Below are 23,942 nucleotides of genomic sequence, written 5' to 3' on the forward strand. Positions count from 1 at the left end.
TTCTTGAGAAAGGCTTGTATTGCTATATACCTCCCTCCGAGGACCACTTTTGCTGCATCCCAAAGGTTCTGAACTGTTGTGCTTTCATTTTCATTTGCTCCCATGTATTTATTTTATGTCATTTTTTTATTTATTTATTTATTTATTTATTTATAAAGATTTTATTTATTTATTTGACAGAGAGAAAGAGCGCAAGCAGGGGGAGCAACAGGCAGAGGGAGAGGGAGAAGCAGACTCCCACTGAGCAGGGAGCCCAATGTGGGGCTCGATCTCAGGACCCTGGGATCATGACCTGAGCCAAAGGCAGACGTTTAATGACTGAGCCACCCATGTGCCCCTCCCATGTATTTTTTTTTTTTTTAAGATTTTACTTTATTTATTTGACAGAAAGAGAGAGCCAGCGAGAGAGGCAACACAAGCAGGGGGAGTGGGAGAGGAAGAAGCAGGTTCCCAGTGGAGGAGCCTGATGTGGGGCTCGATCCCAGAATGCTGGGATCACACCCTGAGCCAAAGGCAGACGCTTAACGACTGAGCCACCCAGACGCCCCTCCTCCCATGTATTTTTTAAACTTCTCTTTACATTTCCTAGTTGACCCATTCATTCTTTCATAGAATGCTCTTTAACCTCCATGTATTTGTGGTCCTTCCAAACGTTTTCTTGTAGGTGGCTTCAAGTTTTAAAATTTTGTGTTCTAAAAATATGCATGAAATAATGCCAATCTTTTTTGTACCAGTTGAGACCTGATTTGTGCCCCAGTATGTGATCTGTTCTGGAGAATGTTCCATATGCCCTCAAGAAGAATGGATTCTTCTGAATGCTCTGAATGCTCTGAATATATCTGTGAAGTCCATCTGGTCCAGTGTGTCTTTCAAAGCCCTTATTTCCTTGATCTTCTGCTTAGATGATCTTTCCATTGCTATGAGTGGAGTGTTAAAGTCCCCTACTATTATTGCATTATTATCAATGTGTTTCTTTAATTTTATTATTAATTGGTTTATATATTTGGATACTCCCAAGCTGGGGGCATAAATATTTACAGTTGTTAGATCTTGTTGGATAGACCCTTTTGTTATTATGTAGTGTCCTTCTTCATCTCTTAGTACAGTCTTTGGTTTAAAATCTAGTTTTTCTGATATAAGAATGGCTACTTCAGTTTTCTTTTGATGTCCTTTGGCATGTTAAATGGTTCTCCACCCCCTTACTTTCCATCTGGAGGTGTCTGGGTCTAAAAGAGTCTCTTGTAAACAGCATATCTGTGGGTCCTTCTTTTTTTTTGTCTTTATCCATTCTGATCCCTATGTCTTTTGATTGGAGCATTTAGTCCATTTACATTCAGAGTAATTATTGAAAGATATGATTTTAGTGTCATTATATTACCTGTAAAGTCACTATTCCTGTAGATTGTCTCTGTTCCTTTTTGATCTTTGTTACTTTTGGGCCCTCTCTTCACTGAAAGGATCCCTTTTAATATTTCTTATAGGCCTGGTTTAGTGTTCATGAATTGCTTTAGTTTTTGTTTGTCCTGGAAACTCTTTATCTCTCCTTCTATTTTGAATGACAATTTTTCTGGATGAAGTATTCTTGGATGCATATTTTTCCCATTTGGCATGTTGAATATATCATGCCAGTCCTTTCTGGCCTGCCAGGTCTCTGTGGACAGGTCTGCTGCCAGCCCTATGTTTCTACCCTTGTAGTTTAAGGACCTCTTGCCCCAAGCTGCTTTCAAGATTCTTTTTTTTTTTTTTTTTAGATTTTATTTATTTATTTGACAGAGACAGGCCAGCGAGAGAGGGAACACAAGCAGGGGGAGTGGGAGAGGAAGAAGCAGGCTCCTAGTGGAGGAGCCTGATGTGGGGCTCGATCCCAGAACACTGGGATCACGCCCTGAGCCGAAGGCAGACGCTTAACCGCTGTGCCACCCAGGCGCCCCGGCTTTCAAGATTCTTGCTTTGGCTTTGAAATTATCAGGTTTCACTATAATATGTCCTTGTGTTGACGTATTTTTATTCATTTTAAGGGGGGGATCTCTGTGCTTCCTGGACTTGAATGCCTGTTTCCTTCACCAGATTAGGGAAGTTTTCAGCTATAATTTGTTCAAATAAACCTCTGTCCCTTTCTCCTGCTCTTCATCTTCTGGGACCCCTATTATCAGGATATTATTTTGTTTTATGGCATGCCTGAGTTCTCGAAGTCTCCCTTCATAATCCAGTAGTTGTCTTTTTCTCTTCTTTTCAGCTTCCTTATTTTCCATCATTTTGTCTTCTATATCACTGACTCTCTCTTCTGCCTCATTTATCCTCACTGCTAAAGCCTCCATCTGTGACTGTATCTTGGTAATAGCATTTTTAGTTTCAGCCTGGTTAGATTTTAGTTCTTTTATTTCTACAGTAAGGGATTCTCTAGTGTCTTCTATGCTTCTTTCAAGCCCAGCTAGTATCTTTATAATTGTTGTTATAATTTGTAGGTCAGACATTTTACTTATCTCCATATTGATTAAATCCCTGGCAGTGAGTATTACCTCCTGTTCTTTTTTTTGGAGTGAATTGTTGCCCTTGTAAAGATGCCCCTGCCAGGTACAGAGGGAGCAGGGTTGAGTGTAGGGACTCCAGCCTCCAATGGAGGTGCTGTGTTTCTTTCTGAAGTCTGACTGTGCTGGTGGTGGGAGAGAGGGGTGTGGAGGAGTAAGACTATGGGGTCACCCTGCTGTCTTGTCCCTGGGGAGTGGAACTCACAGCTACCACTGCTCAGGAAGCCCCGTCAGAAAAGCAAAGAATCTTCTGTGTCCTAGGTTTTCATCAGTTCCTTGTCTTTAACCTGTCTGTGCCTGGGCCATCAGCATGTACGGAGCCATAGATCTCCTGGATTTTATCTCCAGTCAGTGGCTGGGTTTCAAGACTCCAAGTTTTAAAGGGCTTGGTAAGTTGTGGGCTCACTCCTGTCCCTTGGAGGAGAAGTTCAGGGTATGCACAGCACCATCCTATCCCTGAAAAGCCATTGCACAGTATGTACGCAGAGGCTAGAATTTATTGTAATGCTCAGCAAAAAGCTGGAGCCAGGTTATCGGCCATCTGCACTTGGCTCAGTCCCCTACTCCCCTCTGTCCCAGAGAAGCCATTGCAGAGCCTTGAATCTGTTGTGGCAGACAGCAATGAGCGGTGGCCAGGTTATCTGCAATCTGCTCCTGTCTCTGCTTTCTGCTTAGTTCTGTTGAAGAAAAGCAGCCACACAGAGGTTTAAATCTATTCTGACTCACAGCAAAAAGTTAAGAAGCTTTCTGCCCTCTGCAAGCACCTCTGACCCTGCTTTTGAGCATGGCTGGCCTTTTATCCTTGGAGAGACAAAAAAATGCTCTTCCAAATGCCCTTGAGGAAGGGGTGTGATCTCTCACTGTGCGACCTGGGAGATCTGCTCATCAAGGCTTATTGTGTAGTCCCTACCTGCTGGGTTCTTTCCCAATTTCTCTCTTCCTGACTTTGCTCCATGAAAAGGGTTCCCCTCCCTTCATGGCTACGCGGCTTTCCTCTCCCCCAATTCATGGTTCCAAACCTTGCTTCTGCCACGTTCTCTCCCTCCAACTGTGCAGATTTTTTCCTAAATCCTTAGATCATCTTCCTAGTTGTTCAAAATAGTTGAATGTTAATCTAGCTGTATTTGAAGGGCAAGGCAAGTTCAGGGTCCCTCTACTACTCCGCCATCTTAACTCTGCCCCCTCCTATGGCTATCACAGTTTATTCAGCAGAAATCTTGTAGGCCAGAAGGAAATGGGGTGATATATTCAAAGTGCTGAAAGAAAAAAACCACCAACCCAGAATACCCTACCCAGTGAAGGTGTCCTTCAGAATTGAAGGAGCAGTGGAGTTTACCAGACGGATAAAGCTAAAGGAGTTCATCACAACAGACTAGCCTCACAAAAAAATGTTAAAAGGAGTTATTTAAGCTGAAGGAAACAGTAAGTTAATTAATTAGTGACAGAAAAAGCTTATTTGTAACAGGAAGATATATAAAAGTATAAAACTCACTAGTAAAGGTAAATGTATAGTTAAATTTAGAGAATACTCTAATGTCATGGGTAAATCACTTTTAACTTTAGTATGAAGGTTATAAGACAAAAGTATTAAAAATAATTAACTACAATAATTTTTTAATGATACACTAGTAAAAAGAGGTAAATTGTGACATCAAAAATATAAAAGATAAGGAGAGGGTTAAAAACGTAGAGTATATGTTTAAAGTTAACCTGTTATTAATAGAATAGACTGCTATCAATATGAGATGTTTTTATGTAAGCCTCATGGTAACCACAAAACAAAATCCTGTAGTAGATATACGAAAAATAAAGAGAAAAGAATCAAAGCATACCAGTATAGAAAAATCATCAAACTACAAAGGAAGGGATCAAGAGAGGAACAAAGGAATTATAAAACAAACAGAAAGGCATTAACATAATACCTATCAATAATTACTTTCAATTTAAAATGGACTAAATCCTCTAATCAAAAGACACAGAGTGGTTGAATAGATTAAAAAAAAAAAAAGATCCAGCCATCTGTTGGCTACAAGAGACCTCAGCTTTGAGGACACACACAGACTGAAATTGAAGGGATGGAGAAAGCTATTCCATGCAAACAAAAGCCAAAACAAGTAAAATAAATCAAGGGGTAGCTATACTTATAGCAGACAAAATAGACCAAGACAAACTCTGTACCAACAGTCATAGAAAGTCTTTATATGATGACAAAGGGATCAATTCATCAAAAGAATATAACAATTATAAATATTATGCACCCAACATAGGAGCCCCTAAATATATAAAGCAAATAGTAATAGATCTGAACAGAGAAATAGACAACAAAACAATGATAGCAGGGGTCTTACATACCTCAGTTCCAACAGCGGACAGATCATCTAGATAGATACTAAATAAGGAAGCATGGGACTTAAATTATACGTTAGACCAGATGGACCTACAGAATGTATACAGAAATTCCCATCAACAGCAGAATGCACGTGCTTCTCAAGTATGCATGGAACATTCTCCAGAATAGACCATATGTTAGGCCACACAACATGTCTTAATAAATTTAAGAAGATTGAAATTGTGTTTTCCAACCACAATGGTATGAAACTAGAAATCAATTACAAGGAAAAAACTGGAAAATTCACAAATATATGGAGATTAAACAACATGCTCCTGAACAACCAATTGGTCAAATAAATGAAAAAAGAAATTTAAAAAGATCTTGAGGCAAATGAAAATGGAAACACAACATCTCAAACTTATGCAGCAAAAGCAGTTCTAAGAGGGAAGTTTATAGTGATAAATGCAAACATTAAGAAAAAAGATCTCAAATCAACAACATAACTGTTTACCTTAAGGAACTAGATAAAGGGCAAACTAAGCTCAAAGTTAGTAGAAAGAAGGCAATAACAAAGATCAGAGCAGAAATAAATTAAATAGAGACTAGAAAGACAACAGGAAAGATCAATGAAACCAAGTTTTTTTAAAAAAAGATGAAATTGACAAATATTGAACTATACTACGAAAAAAAGAGATCAGACTCAGTAAAAAAAAAAAGTTTTAAGTGAAGGAGTAGAATTACAACTGATACCACAGAAATATAAAGGATCATAGTTTCTACTAGTATGGACAATTATATGCCAAGAAATTAGACCACCTAGAAGAAATAGATAAATTCCTGGAAACATACAGCCATACATACCCACATGCAAAATAATGAAACTAACTTCTATCATATGTCATACACAAAAATCAACCCAAAATGGATCAGAGACTTGAACATAAGATCTGAAGCCACAAAACTCCCGGAGGAAAGCATAGGCATAAGTTTCTGGATATTTATCTTGGTAATAGTGTTTTGCATTTGATACCAAAAGCAGAAATAAACAACTGGGGGACTATATCAGACTAAAAAGTTTCTGCACAGCAAAGGAAACCAGCAATAAAATGAAAAGGCAACCTATGGAAATGGGGGGAAATATTTGCAAACCACATATCTGATAACAGGTTAATATCCAAAATCTATAAAATCTTGTACAACTCCATAGCAAAATAAGAAACCCCAAGTAACCCAACTGAAAAATGGGCAAAGGGCCTCCATGTGCATTTTTCTAAAGAAGACCTACAGATGTCCAACAGGTAGATGAAAAGCTGCTCAGTATCCCTAATCATCAGGGAAAGGCAAATCAAAACCACAATGAGATATCCCCTCACTCCTGTTAGGATGTCAGGAGGTAACAAATGCTGGCTGGATGTGGAGAAAAGAAAACCCTCGTATACTGTTGGTAGAGATGTAAACTGGTACAACCACTATGGAAAACAGTATAGAGGTTCATAAAGAAATTAAAAATAGAACTGCCATATGATCTAGAAGTCTTATTTCTGGGTATATATGTAAAGGAAATGAAATAATTATCCTGAAGAGATATCTGTACTCCTATGTTCATAGCAGCATTATTCACAATAGCGAAGGTATGGGAACAGCCTAAGTGTGTGATAATGGATGAATAAAGAAAATGTGATTGTTTTATATGTGTATATATAATGTATATGTACTTCAGTAATGTGTATATATAAAAATGTGATTGTTATATATATATATATATATATATATATATATATATATATATATATATGTAATATTCCATGGTGTGTATATGTATATATGTGTATATATATCTTGCCATTTACGACATGGATAGATCTAGGGGGTATAATGCTAAGTAAAATTAGAGAAAGACAAATACCATATGATATCACTCATGTGGAATTTAAGGAACAAAGCAAATGAACAAACAAAGGAAAAAAGAGACAACACTCTTCAATACAGGTTTGTTCAACCCACAGTTGCCAGAGGGGAGGTGACTGGGGAGGATGGGTGGAATAGGTGAAGGGAATTAAGCATGCAGGATGAGCAGTGAGAAATGTGTGGAATTGTTGGTCATTATATTGTACACCTGAAACTAATAGAACACTCTGTTAATTATATTTGAATAAAAACAAAACATGATTCTGGGATTCAGGAATTCTTATTTAATGGGATTCAACATTTTTCGCATTCATTTGTTGAATATTTTTAGTGCTTCCCCTGGGCCAGGCGCTTCTTTACTGGACCTCTGATCTGGTCACTGAAGGGAATGAAGAGATTCTATTGTTCCAGAAAGGAAAATGTGGCGATGACAGTTGATTTCACCAAAGCCTGAGGGAGAAGTCCATTGAAACTCCAAGAGGAATAAGAGACCAGGGAAATGATCTGAGAATGGAGAGTAGAGCTCAGAGTTTGTGAACAGTGAGGGGATCCTCTGAATCATAAGGGGGGTTTGTGAGAACTGGACCTCACAGTTCCCTCCTAAACAGTGCAAGGCTTCTGAACTGTACCGAACTTTACTAAATTGACACTTCATTTTTTCTCAGGGCCGTAGCCCCATACTGATGATGGTGTATACAGCAAGCTCTTTGGATGGATGGGGCACTGCCCGCCAATCTGTGGATTCACACTGTGAGTACTTCTTAGATTCTTTCTCAGGAGAATAGATGACAGAGATGGCACTGGCCTGTTTTTTTTTCCCCTGCCTGTTAGAGTACTTAGAGTACTGGATTTAGGGGACAAAGCTAAATGGACACCCCAGAGGTGATTGTAATTAAAATTGAAATTTTAGCAGTGTTTCCACTCTGATTATATTTTATCGAGGCTATTAAAGCAATTAGAGTGAGTTGTTCTAACAGATGGGACAATTCAATGAAAGCGTGTTGGGTGGAAGAAGTGTTCTCTGGTCCCAGACTATCTGCCACATCCTTCCAGGAGAGCTGATAAAGATCGTTAAAATGAGGTTTGAAAGTACATGTTCCTGGTACCATGATTTTAGGTTACTAAAGAGGTTACTAAGAAATTACTAAAAAGTTACTAAGTGCTCCAGAAACACTGAGCTGGACATCTATTTACCAAAGACTAAGATGCATAAACAAATGTTTAATGCATGCAGTTTGAACATTCCACAAAGGGCTATTACTTCTCTCAAACTTTTATTTTTCCCCCATTTCTCCTTTTCTTCCTACCTCTGTGCAGTGTTAATGAGAGATGTGCGTGAAATGTTCAACATGAGTTTCTCCCTCAACTTCTACATGTTTCATGGTGGCACCAACTTTGGCTTCATGGGTGGATCTGCGTCTTTGGACCATTACCTCCCTATGGTCACAAGCTATGGCAAGTACTTGTCCCCCACAGCTGTCTCCACCCTAGGCCTCCCCACCATTTGAGCCTGGAGCTTCCTAGGGTGGGTCTCTGGGAACAATCTCTGGGATTGTTAATCTGTTTTGCCTTTAACAAATGTTGGAGATTGAAGGTTTGATGTTTATTCCTCTTGACTGTACTAGAATTTATCCACCACTAGAATCTAGGCTGTCTGGGACTTTGCATGCCGAAGCCTTGGTAGCTTAATCTTACCTTTCCACTGTGCAGACCCTTATTCTTAGAAGGTCACTGTAAAACCAGTTACTTTGATCTCTTGATTACACCAGAGCATTGGTTAATGGGTCTTCCCCAAGTCTATAACTCCACTGAGAGACCAGGTGAAAAGTCAAGGGTGAAAGAAAGAAAAAGAGAAAGAAAGGGAGAAAGAGAGGTGGGGGAGGGAGGGAGGAAGGAAGGGAGGAATGGAGGGAGGGAGGGAGGGAGGGAGGGAGGAATTTAATTAGAAATTGAATAGAAAGTAGAAACCACTGGATTGGAGTAGCCTTGGGCTCTCAACCAGGACTTATTAGATATCCGGGGACTGGTGTTACTTGCCTTCAGTTGAAAGCCCTGCAAAGTATGGCAGATGTCTCCTGGTTTGGACTAATTGAGGTGTGGTCTCTTCTTCTCTAATGCCAAAATTTTTTCCTTCCAAAGCTTCTGTATTAAGGATCCTTTTGATCAGTACTAAGCTCTCATGCCTTCCTTTGCTGAAGTTGGAGATTTCTTGGGGAAAGTGACAAATTTCTTATGTTTTTCAGACTACGGGGCACTGCTGAAAGAGAACGGAGAACATACAACTGAGTACCTCACATATCAGGAGTTTTTTAGCTCTTCTTTGGGTACCTAGCAACAATCTCAATCTGAATAATAACTCAGCCTCTCAACTGATCTCTGTCCTGTGAAGAGGGGATTGAGGGAATGGGTAAAAATGTACTTTTTGGGAGATACCCAGTTTGTTCCAGTTTATTTTATCATTAGGCACTGGGAATTCAAATATGCACAAAATATAGGGCCCACCCTCTAGGTTCCCAGCATCTAGGGCCATGTTGCCTAGTCTTAGCTGGGCATCAGAATCCTCTGCAGAACTTTTAAAAGCCAGAGGTGCCAGGCCCATCCCAGAGCTGTTAGAAAAGTATGTCTTGGTTGCAGTGGGGAGGAAGGGGCAGAATCTGAGCATATGTATTTTCCCATTGGACTTTAGGAGATTCCGATGAGCTGCCAGGGTTGAGAACTACTGGTCCAGCAGTGGGATACGATGTGCCGCCTCCTTTTCCCAGACAGCAGGGCATCCTGCCTCAGAGCCTATAGATATGAGAGGAGCCCCACTCAGTTATTGCCTACCTTAGGATTCTTCCTGGCATTAGGAAAGCATGTCCTGTGACTGACTGGGCCCTTCATCCTTGGTGGTTTTGGGTGGTTCCCTTAAATGGGGTTGGAGGAGGATCTTGGAATGGCCCAATCTGCTCTGTTTTCCTTGCAGGGATTCCCAAACCTCCCCACCCAGCTTCTATACCTATGGCTGTATATAAGTCAGTGGTAACAGCATACTGCATACCGCTGTGGGATGTCATATCCTACTTGGAGGAGGTAAGCATGTCCTGGGTGTAAAAGCATGGGATAGCCTTTGGACAGAAGAGAAAGAAGGGAAAGCCTTAGCTCAAAGAATAGGGGGTAAATTACTGGGAAGCCAAAAGCAATTCTTAGTTGTCTTAATTCCTTCTAATTTTTTGTTTGTTTGTTTGTTTTAGTGTCATTCATTTTAGGTGTAACTTTTAAAGGTAGCACGTGGTTGGAATTTGGTTCTGGGTACAATCTGAGGTTTATCTTTCAACAGAGAAATTACTCTATTAATGATCCAGAATTATATCTGACTTAAACGTTGTTTCAACATTTTGTTTATTTATTTATTTATTTATTTATTTATTTATTTATTTATTTATTTATAATAATTTTTTATTATGTTATGTTAGTCACCATACAGTACATCCTTAGTTTTTGATGTAGTGTTCCATGCTTCATTATGTTTCAACATTTTAATCAAGGTTTATACAATGCTTCCTTCTTTTGGTGAATGAACTGTATTTTCTTTAATTTCTCTGTTTTAGAAGCAGCATGTACTTTATTCAGAGCTAACTAGTGATTACTTTCAGGTTTTTTGTTTTGTTTTGTTTTTTGTTTTTGGGTTTGTTGTTGTTTTTGTGTTCGTTACAGAGGTAGAATTTAGTGATTTATCATTTGCAGATAATACCCGGTGCTCATTGTATCAAGTGTTCTCCTTAAAGCTCATCAGCCAATTATCCCATCCCTCTCACACCTCTCCCCCCCAGCAACCCTGTTTGTTTCCTAGAGTTCAACATCTCTTATGATTTGCCCCCTCTCAATTTTCATCTTATTTTTCCTTCCCTTCCCCTATGTTCATCTGTTTTGTTTCTTAAATTCCACATGAGTAAAATCATATGGTATTTGTCTTTCTTTGACTAACTTATTTCACTTAGCACAATACTCTCTAGTTCCATCCACGTCATTGCAAATAGCAAGATTTCATTCTTTTGATGGCTGAGTAATATTCCTGCGTGTGCGGGCATGCATATGTGTGTGTGTGTGAGTGTATACCACCTCTTCTTTATCCATTCATCTGTTGATGGACATCTGGGCTCTTTCCATAGTTTGGCTCTTATGGATGTTACTGCTATAAATATTGGGCTACATGTGCCCCATAGTGGCTGCATCAGTTTGCGTTCCCACCAACAGTGTAAAAGGGCTCCCCTTTCTCTACATCCTTGCCAATATCTGTTTCCTGACTTGTTAATTTTAGCCATTCTGACTGGTGTGAGGTCGTATCTCATTGTCCTTTTGATTTGTATTTCCCTGATGCCAAGTGATGTGGAACATTTTTTCATGTGTCTTTTAACCATTTATATGTCTTCTTGGGAGAAATGTCTGTTCATGTCTTCTGCCCATTTCTTGACTGGATTATTTGTTTTTTTGGGGGTGTTGAGTTTGATAAGTTCTTTATAGATTTTAGATACTAGCCCTTTATCTGATAAGACATTTGCAAATATCTTCTACCATTCCAAAGGTTTTACAATTCAGAATAAGAAACCTAGAATAAGAATTCAGAAATATTGAAAAAATTTAAATGTAAAGAAACAGTGTAAACATTCCAGGATACTGGAAAAATCTTTCAATAGCATAGCCAAGAAGAGATCCCCTGCCTTCTGAAGATGGTTAGAATGAGGGCACGCTGACTAGATCTAGGGCAATGATTTTTAAACCTTTGGTTTAGTGGAGGGACTCTTTCTTCAAACTCACTTCAAATGTTCGGTACATAAAGCATGCACTGGGTAATCAGGAGTGGTCGTTCTGAGGCTCTATACTTGCATCCTAAGGATCAGTCATCCTTTCTTTAGGGTAGCACATATTAGGATGACCCATGTGCCAGTTCTGACTTACCTCTAGGGTGTGAAGGAACATAGTTTGAAAACCATTGGTATAGAGGAAAACCTATGTAGTTATTCACACAATACTTAGTTAACATTAATATTTGGGGAACTGTATTATCAAGGTATTGTTTTGGAGAAACTTCCAGTCTAATGGGGAGGAGAGGTGAGTAGAGATTAAGGGGTTGTAGGTCCTATGGTAAAGGAATGAAGGCAGCACAGCACTGTTAAGGGAACATAGTGTTGTGCTGAAAGAGCGTAAGTTCTGGAGTCAAGACTGGGTTTGAATCTTTGCTCCAGCATTTACCTTGGGATGGTCATTTAACCTCATTGTAAGTTTCCTTATCCGGAAAATGAGGCTAATAATTGCATTTACCTCATAGAATTGTGGTGTGGATTAAGCCCCTAGTATTTGAACCTGACACACGCAAGTGCTAGCTGCTATGTTATTATTTAGAGATACGCTCAGCATGCTGGACGGTCACAGGATCCAATATTATATCCCAGTTGAGGTAATTTTGAGATCCAGTGGATGAAGAGGAGCTTAATGAGATGAACAGTGGGGTAGAATGGGGGAGGGAAAGGAATTTGAGGCATAGTGGAAACCATTTGTAAAGACATGGAAGGAAATGCATGTTTCGGGAACTGCAAACAGGACTGCAATGAAAAGTGTTTGTGGGGGAGTGCCAAGTAAGGGACCAGGCACCCCATGTCGGGGGGCCTTTGTGGTTTTGTTTTAAATGTTTTCTTATGGAATTTTGAAGACATGAACAAATGGCACAGAGAAAAGTAGTGAACCCCTATGTGTTCAACATGCAGCCTCAATTTTATGAATATATGGCTAATACTGTTTCATTTATACCCATACCTTCTCTTCCTCTCCTCTTCTTAAGATTATTTTAAAGCAGATCCAAGACATCATGTAATTTTAGCTATAAATAGTTTAATATATATCTGAAAAAATAAGAACTCTTTTAAAAACACAACTACAAAATCATTATCATCCAAGATGATGATGATGATGATGATAGTAGTAATAATAATAATCCTTTCGTCAGTGATTTCCTGGGAAATATTTAGTAACAGGCTCTCTAGAAGAAAAAACTCTGATTAGTAGTGTTTGCCAGTTCCTGTGGTATAAATACTCGCACCATGGCTAATTCCAAGCCTCTGGCACGACGACACTGAATACAGAGGTAAAATACAGGGTTGGGTAGAGATGCGCATCGTTGGCGCTCATGAGCTGGCATAGACTGTATGTAGCACACCACTGCTGAAAATCCTAAAATATCCAGTGTTCAGATTTTCTCAACTATCTCATAACTTTTTTTAGCACTGATTTGTTAATATCAGGATCCAAACGAGGTTATTCACACATTGCATTTAGTTGATATGCCTCTTAAATCTCTTTTAATCTCTAGATTTTTTTCCTTTTTATTACATTTCTTTGTTGAAGAAGCAGGATTATTTGTACAATCGAATCCCCTACATCCTGGGTTTTGCTAATTAGATCCCATGTATCTGGGAACATATCTTTTGCTTGATGAGATTTAAGTTGGTGCTTTTTTAAAAGAAAATGTTTGCAAGTATATTTCATAGGTGGTGCTGCTATATTTTTTATGCATTATATCTCAGGCACATAATGGCTGGTCATTTCTGTTTTCATAATTGGTCAATGGGTTCAGAAGTAGTTAGCCCAGTCTATGCATGATCAATTTTCCCATTAGCCTTTTACCTAATGGTTTTAGCACTCATTGACACTTATTACCTATATCCAATATTTCATTAAGGCTTTCAAAATAGTATCATTCTTATTCAGTCATTCCTTCCTCATTTATACAGTTGAATTCTTCTATGTAGAAGAACTTTCCTTTACTATTGTCTTGTCACCTTAATATACAGTTTGTAAAGAAAAGTTAGGACAAAATATCAAGATTTTCTTTTATCAGATAATGAATTTATTCCTGGATATCCTCCAAAGGTGGCCAATGAGTTGTTTTGCTGTTGTCTTTATTTGAGTATAAACTCATGATTTCAAAAATTTTTATTTTCAATTGAAGTATGGTTGACATATAATATTATATAAGTTTCAGGTGTATAAGATACTGATTGGAAAATTATATGCATTACAAAATGCTCAGCACAATAAGTAGAGTTATTGTCTGTTACCATACAAAGTTATTACAGTATTGCTGCCTGTATTCCCTATGCAGTACTTTTTATCCCTGTGACTTATTTATTATATATGTGGAATTTTGTACCTCTTAATGCCCTTCACCTATTTTCCCCAGCCCTTCCACCCCCTGCCATCTGACAACCACCAATTTGTTCTCTGTATTTATGAGTCTGTCTCTGTTTGTTTGCTTTGTTTTTCAGATTCCATATAAAAATGAAATCACATGGTATTTGTCTTTCTTTGATTGACTTATTTCACTTAGCATAATACTCTCTAGGTCCATCCATGTTGTTGTGAATGACAAGATTTTATTCTTTTTATGGCTGAGTAATATTCCATTATATATATATATATATATGCCACACATAATATCATTATGCGCACACACACACACACACACACACACCACAACTTCTTTAGTCATTCGTCTGTCAGTGAACACATATTGCTTCCATATCTTAACTATTATAAATAATGTTACAGTATACTTAGGGGCACATATATCTTCTCAAAATAGTGTTTTTATTTTATTTCCTTTGGGTAAATACCCAATGGTGGAATTATTGGGTCATATGGTATTTCTATTTTTAATTTTTCGAGGAAGCTCCGTACTGCTTTCCACACCGGCTGCACCAGATTACATTCCCACCAACAGTGCACGAGGCTTCCTTTTCCACCACATCCTCACCAACACTTGCTATTTCTTAGCTTTTTGTTGTTAGCCGTTCTGACTGCTATGAGGTGACATCTCATTGTGGTTTTCATTTGCACGTCCCTGGTGATTAATGACGTTTAGCATCTTTTCATGTGTGTATTGGCCATCTGTATTTCTTCTTTGGAAAAATGTCTATTTAGATCCTCTGCCCATTTTTACATTGAATTATTTGGTTTTGATGATTGTACAGGTTCTTTATATATTTTGGATATTAACCCCTTGTCAGATTTATCATTTGCAAATATCTTCTCCCAACCAGTATGTTGTCTTCTCATTTTGTTGAGGGTTTCCTATATAGAAGCTTTTTAGTTTGCTATAGTCCCGATTGTTTAGTTTTCCTTTTGCTTCCCTTGCCTGGGGAGACAGATCCAGAGAAATATTGTTAAGGCTGATGTCCAAGGGTTTACAGCCTCTGTTTTCTTTTAGGGGTGTTATAGTTTCAGGTCCTACATTTAGGTATTTAATCAACACAGTTTGAGTTTATTTTCACATGGGGTATAAGAAAGCGGTCCAGTTTCATTCTTTTCCATGTAGCTGTTGAGTTTCCTGAACACTGTTTATTGAAGAGACTCTTCCCCATTGTATATTCTTGTCTCTTTTGCCGTAGATTAATTGGCTCTCTCCTCCCCAGTGCAGAAGTTGCTTTGGAGGGGCACTCGTGTCGGCCAGGGCTGCCCAGCAGGTGTGGGGGGCAGCTGTCACTCTGGGGGAACTCTGGTCTCTGGACTCTGGCTGTAGTGTGGGACCTGCTTTGGAAGGGTGCCTGCCAGAGCCGGTCCATAGGAGAATGCCAGGGTGGGTCAAGCGGTGCTAGCAACGTAGATGGATAATGTTAGAAATGGCTCCACAAGAGTCGGGCTAGCTAGGCTATAGGAGAGCAAGAAAAATGGCTCCTACCAGCACTTCCATTCCAGGAGAAAACTTGTACAGATCCCTGCCCCTCAGGCACATGTGATACAGCATTCTGGCTCTATAAGGGTAGATACTTGGTTCCCTATAGACCTTTAATTCTCCTGCAGTTAGGCCCTGCTGATTTTCAAAGCCAGACTTCTTCCTGGTACAGGTCTCTAGGACCAGGGGTGTCTGCTATGGGGCTTGATCCCCTCACTCCTCAGGGATGACCTCTGTGCCTGGAATCCTCTTCCTGTTTTTGAGTTGCTATGCCGGGGGCTTGATTCCATTGCGTCTTGCACCTTTCACCCCTCTCAATGTGGCCTCTCTTGATGTCCCTAGCTGTGGAATGTCAGTTTTGCCAGTCTTCGTGTCATTTTCAGAGTGAAGTGCACAATGTGCAGTTGTAGCCTCGATGTGTCTGTAGGAGGAGTTGAGGTCAGAATCCTTTTCTGACACCATCTCCCCAAGATCTTCCTGAAAACTCACACTTTTTTTTTTTTTTTAACACAATTAACATGTTTCAGCCCTGGTGCAGTCGTGCCTTTTGATATTCAAATTGTCCCATCTCCTTTAAGTTGGCCCCTGTGTCCTCTTGTCCTCTGGACATGAGTCCTGTAGCTTTTGATATCTTCTTTGTCCTCCAGAATGTTTCAGGCTATGTGGCTCCACAGACTTGGAATCATGTATTTCTCCAAGGCAGTCTAAAAGGTCGTGTGTGTGTGTGTGTGTGTGTGTGTGTGTGTGTGCGCGCACATGCGCGCATTAAAGATTTTACTTATTTATTTGAGAGCCGGGGTGGGGGAGGGGGGAGTAAAACATGGGTTGGGGGAGGGCAGAGGGCAAAGCAGGCTCCCTGCTGAGCAGGAAGCCAGATGCAGGGCTCGATCCCAGGACCTTGGGACCATGACCTGAACCAAAGGCAGATGCTTAATCCACTGAGCCATCCAGGCGTCCCAGGCCATGCTTTTATGCTAAGAAATTTGAACATTTCCCTGAAAGTTGTGGGAAGCTATTTTAAAGCATGGCTTGGGAATCAGGTGACCAGCTTTGCCTCAACAGGATTTCTTTGGTAGCTGTATGGGGGATGGAATAGAGTGGGACCATGCTAGAACACTGAAAATGAATAAAAATCTACTGCAGTTGAGCTTAGATAATGGGGGTGAAGGAGGATTGGTGAAACAGATATTTAGAGTCAGACTGTGCTTTAGGTCAGTGTTAGATAGGCAGACTCATGAATAGTCACAGTCAGACCATGGCTTAGGATGATTTCTCTTACTGTATGAAGGAACAAGAAGAGAAGACCAAGGATAGACAGAATCTGGCACACCTGGCATGGAGTTCCTGAAATCAGGAGTCTAGTCTAGTCTGTATCATAAGTTGATGAGCAAGTTAACAGATATTCCCTTTCCTTGATTTCAGCTTTTCTATCTGAAAATTAAGAATACATTACTGTCTAGCACATGCAGAGAAATATGAAGTTGGTTTGGAAAACTAAAAAGGGCATTTAAGCATGATTATCATTATATATTCCTTTTTTATACTCCTGTCCTCAAGACTCTCAGGGCAATTCCTTTGGAGGAGTGGGCTTTGGGTGTGGATTTCTGAAATTTGTCTCTCCAACCTGAACATTCAGCCTGGTTTTTGTTCCTGTCGCTGCCACAGCCCATCAGCTCTGTCAAACCGATCTGCATGGAAAATCTGTCTGTGAACCAGGGGAACGGTCAGTCCTCTGGATACATACTTTATGAGACCGTGATCACCAACAGTGGCCTCCTTACCACAAGGGGTCATCTTCAAGACCGAGGTCAGGTAAGGGACAGTGGATGGGTCCCAGTGGCACTTCTCTGCTAGTAAAACCCAGTGGTGTTGCTGAGGTGACTGTCTAAATGATAGTCAAATCTTTTTCACCTTCAAAAAATCATCACTGTCTCTTAACCTTTGTCCCTTCAGTGAAATGTTTGATATGTAAGCCACGGTTGTGTGTCGTAGGTCCGAGGTTTGTAGTAGTTCCCAGGAAGGGGGGTATTCATTGAACCCTTATGGGAGTGGATGGAGTTCCTTAAAGGAGACTCGGAAGGAGCTTCAGAAGTCCCTGTACTTCCTGCACGTTAATCCCTACATTTACACAGCACACAACAATGCACTGCTCTCATTTAATTCTCAAAACACTCATCTAAGATGTTTATTACAAATGAGAAAACCTCAGAGAAGTTAAATGACTTTCAGAGAATATTTGATGAGAAAGCAGCAGAGCCGAGGGTAAAGGCTTCATCATCTCACTCCAAGTGAAGTTTCCGCAGGTCTTGGTGAAATTCTCCTGCTAAGAACCCTCTCTGTGCTCTCTGTGTCATTTGCTTCCAAAGTTTCAGGCACTCCTGACGGGAACTCCAGCCCTCCCCTCTTATCCTGAGCTGCAGACCCAGATTCCTTGTTTGCTGAACATTTTTCTTCCCTTAGTTGTATGTTCTACTGGCTTCTCACACTCATCATGTCCAAAACCAAATTGGCTTCCTAAAAAAACCTCATCCTGTGCTCCTTGTAGCGGTTCATGGACTTGCAGCCTCCCCACCTGAAGATGCCGCTCCCCTCATCCTCTCTTTACACCTCGTTCTCAGCTGGCCCATGCTTGCTGCAGTAATTCTCAGTGGGTCTTCTCTCAAACTCCATGCCGCCATGGCCTTAGACGTGCCTTTGTATCTTGCCTCTACCACTGCTAGAAGCCTCGTAACTCATCTTCCTTTTTCAGGTAGCTCACCTTTCCCCTCCTCCTTGATAAATCCCTCCCTCATAGTGCCGCCAGTTTCCTTCCCAAGGTAGAATTGTGAGTGTGCCACTTCCCCTGTCTACAGTCTTCCATCGATTTTCATCATGTTCACCAGATAGCCTGGACTTGGCCTTGGACCAGAACTTGTCACTCCCTTCCCTGTGCTTCCGTGGTATTCTTTTTTTTTTTTTTAAGATTTTTTTATTAATTTATTTAACAGAGAGAGAGACAGCCAGCGAGAGAGGGAACACAAGCAGGGGGAGTGGGAGAGGAAGAAGCAGGCTCATAGCGGAGGAGCCTGATGTGGGGCTCGATCCCATAACGCCAGGATCACGCCCTGAGCCGAAGGCAGACGCTTAACCGCTGTGCCACCCAGGTGCCCCGCTTCTGTGGTATTCTGTTCACAGTTCCATGTTAGCTCTTGTGGAGTAGCCTAATAATTTCTCAGTGTCACTCTCCGAGTTCCTCAGTGGCTGGGGTTATGTTTTAAGCTTGGGGACCCCTGACCCAAGCCATTCAGTAGGTGTTCCACAAATGGTTATAGAGTATATAAGCCTTGTAATTAGACTCTAAATAGCTTTAAATATGAATTCTGTGTTTTGTATAGTATTAATAACTGGATCCGTTACGGGAGCAAACCCATGCAGGCAAGGCAGGCGGATGCCTCCTGCACCTGGAGCCCCATCTTCCCTGTGGCCATCACTTCTTTCACAATATCCATTCATTCTCTACCTTCCTTTTCCCCTCATTCCCTGCAGGTTTTTTACATTTCATTCTTTCCCTCCTTGCCCTACAGTACAGCCAGGCCCAGATTTGGTATCAGGACATCCTTCTCCGGACGTTGCCTCACACATCTCATGACTGTACTGCTTTGAAGATGTTGTATTTTCGTGGACTCACAGTCAGCTTGTAATATTCTAGGAGACAGAGTTAATCATCCCCCTAGAACTTGCCTTTGCTTTGCTTTCCCAACAACCGTTTTATCCCTTTTCTTATGGGGACCCGATGGTGCTCCCCTCTTTCTTTGGCAGGTGTTTTTGGATGAGGAATTTTTAGGGGTCCTGGACCATTTCACTCATCAGCTGGCTATTCCCAGGAAAACGGTAGGTAATCCAGTGTTGATGGATAATACTTCGGCGCCCAGGCTTGACTGTAAGCGTGGCCTGGCACTGTGATAGCTTATTTTCTCCTCCCACTGTTCTTTGGAACGTTCCTTGCATAAGAGCCCAACAGGGACGCAGTAGAGCTGTATGCGTTTCTAAGGTATAGGTGTATAAGCTTTGGGTGAGCAGAACTTCAACATGCTGGCTATTTGCTGCTCAAAAAACTCCAGGTTTGTCCCTGCCTCAATAATTTCTCGTGAAATGTTTGAGTGACTGTTTTCTGAAAGGCCTAGGATGGGGTGGGGGTGAGGGTGGGGTGAGTAGAAAGAGCAGGAGCCCAAGGGTTTACTTGACCCAGAGCCGAATGTCTGCAGGCGTCTGAGGCCCGCTGTCTGTCAGTCACTCTGCTTAGTTTCGGAGGAGACTTAAGATGTCTCCAGAAAAGTTCCCTGAGTGGTACCCTCTGTGGCTCGTCTGTCTTGGACAGGTCTACAATGTTTACCCGACACTGAGGATCCTGGTGGAGAATCAAGGCCGCCTTGCCTATGGGAAGGACATCAATAAGGAGAGAAAAGGTAGGCCTCCTTCCTCCCAAGGGTGGAGAAGTTTGAGATCTTGAGGCACCAAATCCCTGTCACTCTTATCCTAGGCTGAGGACAGTCATGGCCAAGTGTACGGTTTGGTAGACAGCAGGATATCTTGGCCAGCGAGATAGGCATGTATAGAAACTATGATAAAGTCTTGCTTTCATGGGAAAGGATGATGGTGCCTTCTCTCAAGTGTGTTCTCTAAGGACCAAGCCAGAGCACTGCCTTTCCTCTTCCAGGAGGGTTTTGAAAAAAGCTGTAGAAAAAGAGGGTTAGAATCCCTCCCTGGGAACTTTTATTTTTCCTTCTCTGGAGCTCAGTGCCTGTGTCTTGCCCACCCCCTGCCCCCGGGCTCCTGGGCACAGAGTCACACCTACCTTCCTTCCCCTGCTCCAAGTGCTTTGACCTAGCTGGGAGTTAAAGGTTGTCTGAACTGCTGTTCTGGCCGACCTGGCAGGAAGTGCAGTGACTTTTGCACTGTTAATGTGGGAGATACAGGCACACTCTAAGACGTGTACGTGTGTAACAGAAGGAAGAATTTAGGTAAGATTTTGCAGAAACCTCCCATCTGATAAGGACAGGAAAGCATCCTCCCTCGGGGGAGGCCACAGCCTGTTTACCTCTCTGTGTTCACATCCCTGCTTGCCTTCTTCATGTTCCCTTTATTCCCTCTTTCACAGGTTTAATTGGGGATATCTATCTGAACAATTCTCCTTTAAGAGAATTTAAAATCTACAGCCTGGATATGAAAACTAAATTTCTAAAAAGGTGGGTGCCAGACCATTGACTCAAGGGGATTGATCAAAGATGGTTCCGATTTAGAGATGGAAAGAAGCTCAGAGACCATCCAGACTAACGTCCTTAGTTTTCAGAGAGGTGAGATCCACAGTGTTGAAGGAAATGACCCCAACTTTCATAGTTGTCTGGGGCACAGGGGTGACCATCCCCTCATTCACCCAACTCCTGGTCTGCTGATTTGTTTGTTTTTTTCTGCGTCATGCCCCCTTAGGGGCATGTGTCTGTGTTATAAGAGGGATGCCAGGCTTGGGCAAAAAGGAGACCTACCTCAAAAGTCACAACTGACACACAAAGAAGGGTATGACCTTTCCATTGGTGTTTGATTCCCTCTTAGGGACCTTCCTAACATCTGGAAACCAGCCTTATTCAAACATCAGGGCCCTGCCTTCTTCCTTGGTATTCTGAGAATGGGTAATGACCCCAGAGACACCTTCATAAAAATGGAGGTTAGTGATATTTCTCCCCTGCCTATCCCCCCTGCCCCCATCTTAAAAGGATATTTGAGAACAAGCTCCTTGGTGCATGGGCCTTGTCCTGTGAAAGGAAATGTAAGCTCCCTGGGACATCAGGGACTTCAGCCACTCCACAGCTATCTGGAGTCTGCCCCTTCCCTGGTGTTGACAAGGGTGGGGGTGGAAGCTTAACAAGTGCAACAGAGACATAAGTAGTATGTTCTAGTGGGGGCAGCTGTAGGATCTACTGCATGAAGAGTTTAGTGAGTGTGATCCACGTGTCCCCAGACGTAATCTAAGACACTGAGGTCCTCAACCCCTTTAGAACACACATCCGATCTGTGGTGGGGATGTTGAGATTTTAATGCACATGTACAGCCATCCCAGAATTCTACAACTAAAACTATGTTTTGGGGCCAGGGTGTTTTGGTGAATGCCTGATGGCCCATGGAAATACCCTTCCCTGATTTGGGACAGATGAGTTAGAAATCAGTACCTTCCTCCTTGAGGCCCGGGTGTTGAGCCAACCCCAGGCCAGGGGCAATAGCATAGATCTGTCCAGGTAACCTTCCGTTAAGGCCATGTGTGGCAATTCACTCCATGTAGGTGTGTCTATGACTATGATCAGGTGCGTTTATGGGGGGGCGGTGTGTGCGTGCGTGTGTCTTCACCCTAGTGTTATTACATCTTGAACTCGGGTCTTGAATCCTTCATTCTGATCTTTTTCAGGGCTGGACAAAAGGTGTAATATTCATCAATGGACAAAATCTGGGACGCTACTGGAATGTAGGTCCCCAGGAGACCCTCTACCTTCCAGGACCCTGGCTTCATCCTGGATCAAATGAGGTAAGCTGGCCCCTATACCTCCCTCATCCCAGCCCACTTCATTTGGCCTTTGCCTTGCAGAGTCAGAACTTGAATCTCGGGGCGCCTGGGTGGCACAGCGGTTAAGCGTCTGCCTTCGGCTCAGGGCGTGATCCTGGCGTTATGGGATCGAGCCCCACATCAGGCTCCTCCGCTATGAGCCTGCTTCTTCCTCTCCCACTCCCCCTGCTTGTGTTCCCTCTCTCGCTGGCTGTCTCTATCTCTGTCAAATAAATAAATAAAATCTTTAAAAAAATAAAAAATAAAAAAATAAAAAAATAAAAAATAAAAAAGAACTTGACTCTCATGCTCACCCATCTCCTTCTTCTCCACAGATCATTGTGTTTGAGGAATTTAAATCTGGCCTGGAGATCCACTTCACAAACACGTCTCATCTAGGTATGGTATTCTGGAGGGTAAACTTGTAGCATCTGAGACAATCCTTCTGGGTCTTTCTAGCTGGGCTAGAGATACAGAAGGCAGAATGTACTATCTCCCAGAAATCTGAGCACTTCCTCACTGCCTTTGCTTGATAGCCTGGTTTTCTCTTATACCTGGCACAGCTCTACTCCTCACCTCCCATTTCCGAATGACTTGACTAACTCACCCCTCTAACAGCCTTCACCCAATTCCTTGGGCCTCCCTTTCTTCCAGACATTTCCACTGTGCTCTCTGGATCCCTCCCTCATTGTAAACCAAGGTCCCAACATTTTCCTCTTCTTGCCTTTTCTGAAATATGTCTCCTGCTGCTCTCTCTTGTGCTGCCATGTTTGATCATTCCAAGGCGTGTTTCCTAGTACCGTTTCTCAGGTTGCCAAAGCAAGGGACTGCATGGCCCAGTCACCACAGGTGAGAAGGTTGCAGGCTCTGTGCCTGCCCACGGTGGATGAGTGGTGTCTGTGCACCCAGCCTCCTTGATCCTTGTGTTGGTAGCAGGATCCAGATATCCTTTTGGAGAATCACCCTTGCTCCCTTCATTAGAGTCTTGGTGGGACTGATAATCACGCTGCCCTTTCTTCCCACCTGCAACTTGTCCTTCCCTGCCAGGGGTGGGCCTGTGATGTACGATAGACAAATCAGACTTTCTTTTCCAGGATACTGAATCTCGAGTGTTGTGACATAACATAGGAAATTGATTGAGATGAGTCGCTTCAACAGTGGGGCTGTGAGTAACCTACCCATCCTGATGCCTCGGTTGCCAGAACTACCATGGCTTCTCCACTTAGCCAACCCCTGCTTTGGGTTTACCATCCACTTCCTAATTTGCCAGTGCATTCCTCTTTTGGCATAGGTTAGCTAACCTGTTTCTGACGTGCATAACAAAATAGGCCTACTTCGTGCATACCCTTTGTCATATTGCTATAATAAAGGCCGTTTGGCCACCAAATAAAATGCTGAAAAAATGAGATGCTCAGAATACTTGACCCCACAAATGTAAATTTGAAGCAAAAGTGATCCTTTGAAGAAATCAAATAAAATGTAAACATTTATGCATTTCATATACTTTGTGTTTTCAATGTATTATAAAAAAAAAAGTATTTTCCTTCCACCCTTCCGTGCTATTTCATACCCCCCACTGGCTCTTCCGTAGTCAGGGGAAAGCCCTGCTTCTCTGAGACTCATGACAACCAACTGCCTGGTCTGGTGCCTCCTTACCACCTTATTATTCTTTACCCACCTCCTGACTCCCAGCTTTGGTACCTGACAGGCAGCTCTTCTTGAGTCCATGTTGCACTCCCAGTCCTCTGGGTGCTGCACGCCTTCTGAGCCACAGTGAGAGCACAGGGAGCCATTTAAGTGTGGCAGATGCATCCGCTGCCTGGGCAGGTAGAGGGCAGATCTGGGGAGCTTCACTTTCTAAAGCTGCTGCAAATTTCAGCATGGTAAAAATGGGCC

General features: G+C 41.9%; 1 protein-coding gene across 2 annotated transcripts in view; it reads left to right on the forward strand.

Moving 5' to 3' along the window:
* LOC113259845 (beta-galactosidase-1-like protein 2) overlaps positions 1-23,545 on the forward strand; it is a 64,428-nt gene extending 40,883 nt beyond the window's left edge. The window contains exons 10-21 of one of the 2 annotated variants that reach the window (XM_057316832.1): positions 7,434-7,518; positions 8,086-8,223; positions 9,012-9,092; positions 9,734-9,840; positions 17,141-17,287; positions 19,274-19,345; positions 19,833-19,920; positions 20,613-20,700; positions 21,065-21,176; positions 21,912-22,028; positions 22,382-22,445; positions 23,141-23,545. In XM_057316832.1, coding sequence (XP_057172815.1) covers positions 7,434-7,518; positions 8,086-8,223; positions 9,012-9,092; positions 9,734-9,840; positions 17,141-17,287; positions 19,274-19,345; positions 19,833-19,920; positions 20,613-20,700; positions 21,065-21,176; positions 21,912-22,028; positions 22,382-22,445; positions 23,141-23,148 — 1,107 coding nt within the window. In that variant the 3' untranslated portion in view covers positions 23,149-23,545. Of the gene's footprint in view, positions 1-7,433; positions 7,519-8,085; positions 8,224-9,011; positions 9,093-9,733; positions 9,841-17,140; positions 17,288-19,273; positions 19,346-19,832; positions 19,921-20,612; positions 20,701-21,064; positions 21,177-21,911; positions 22,029-22,381 lie in introns of both variants that reach the window. The other variant, XM_057316831.1, reaches the window with a different exon arrangement.
* The last annotated feature ends 397 nt before the right edge of the window (positions 23,546-23,942 follow it).

This window comes from Ursus arctos, unplaced genomic scaffold (genome assembly GCF_023065955.2).
Source record: "Ursus arctos isolate Adak ecotype North America unplaced genomic scaffold, UrsArc2.0 scaffold_22, whole genome shotgun sequence".
Lineage (NCBI taxonomy): Eukaryota > Metazoa > Chordata > Mammalia > Carnivora > Ursidae > Ursus > Ursus arctos.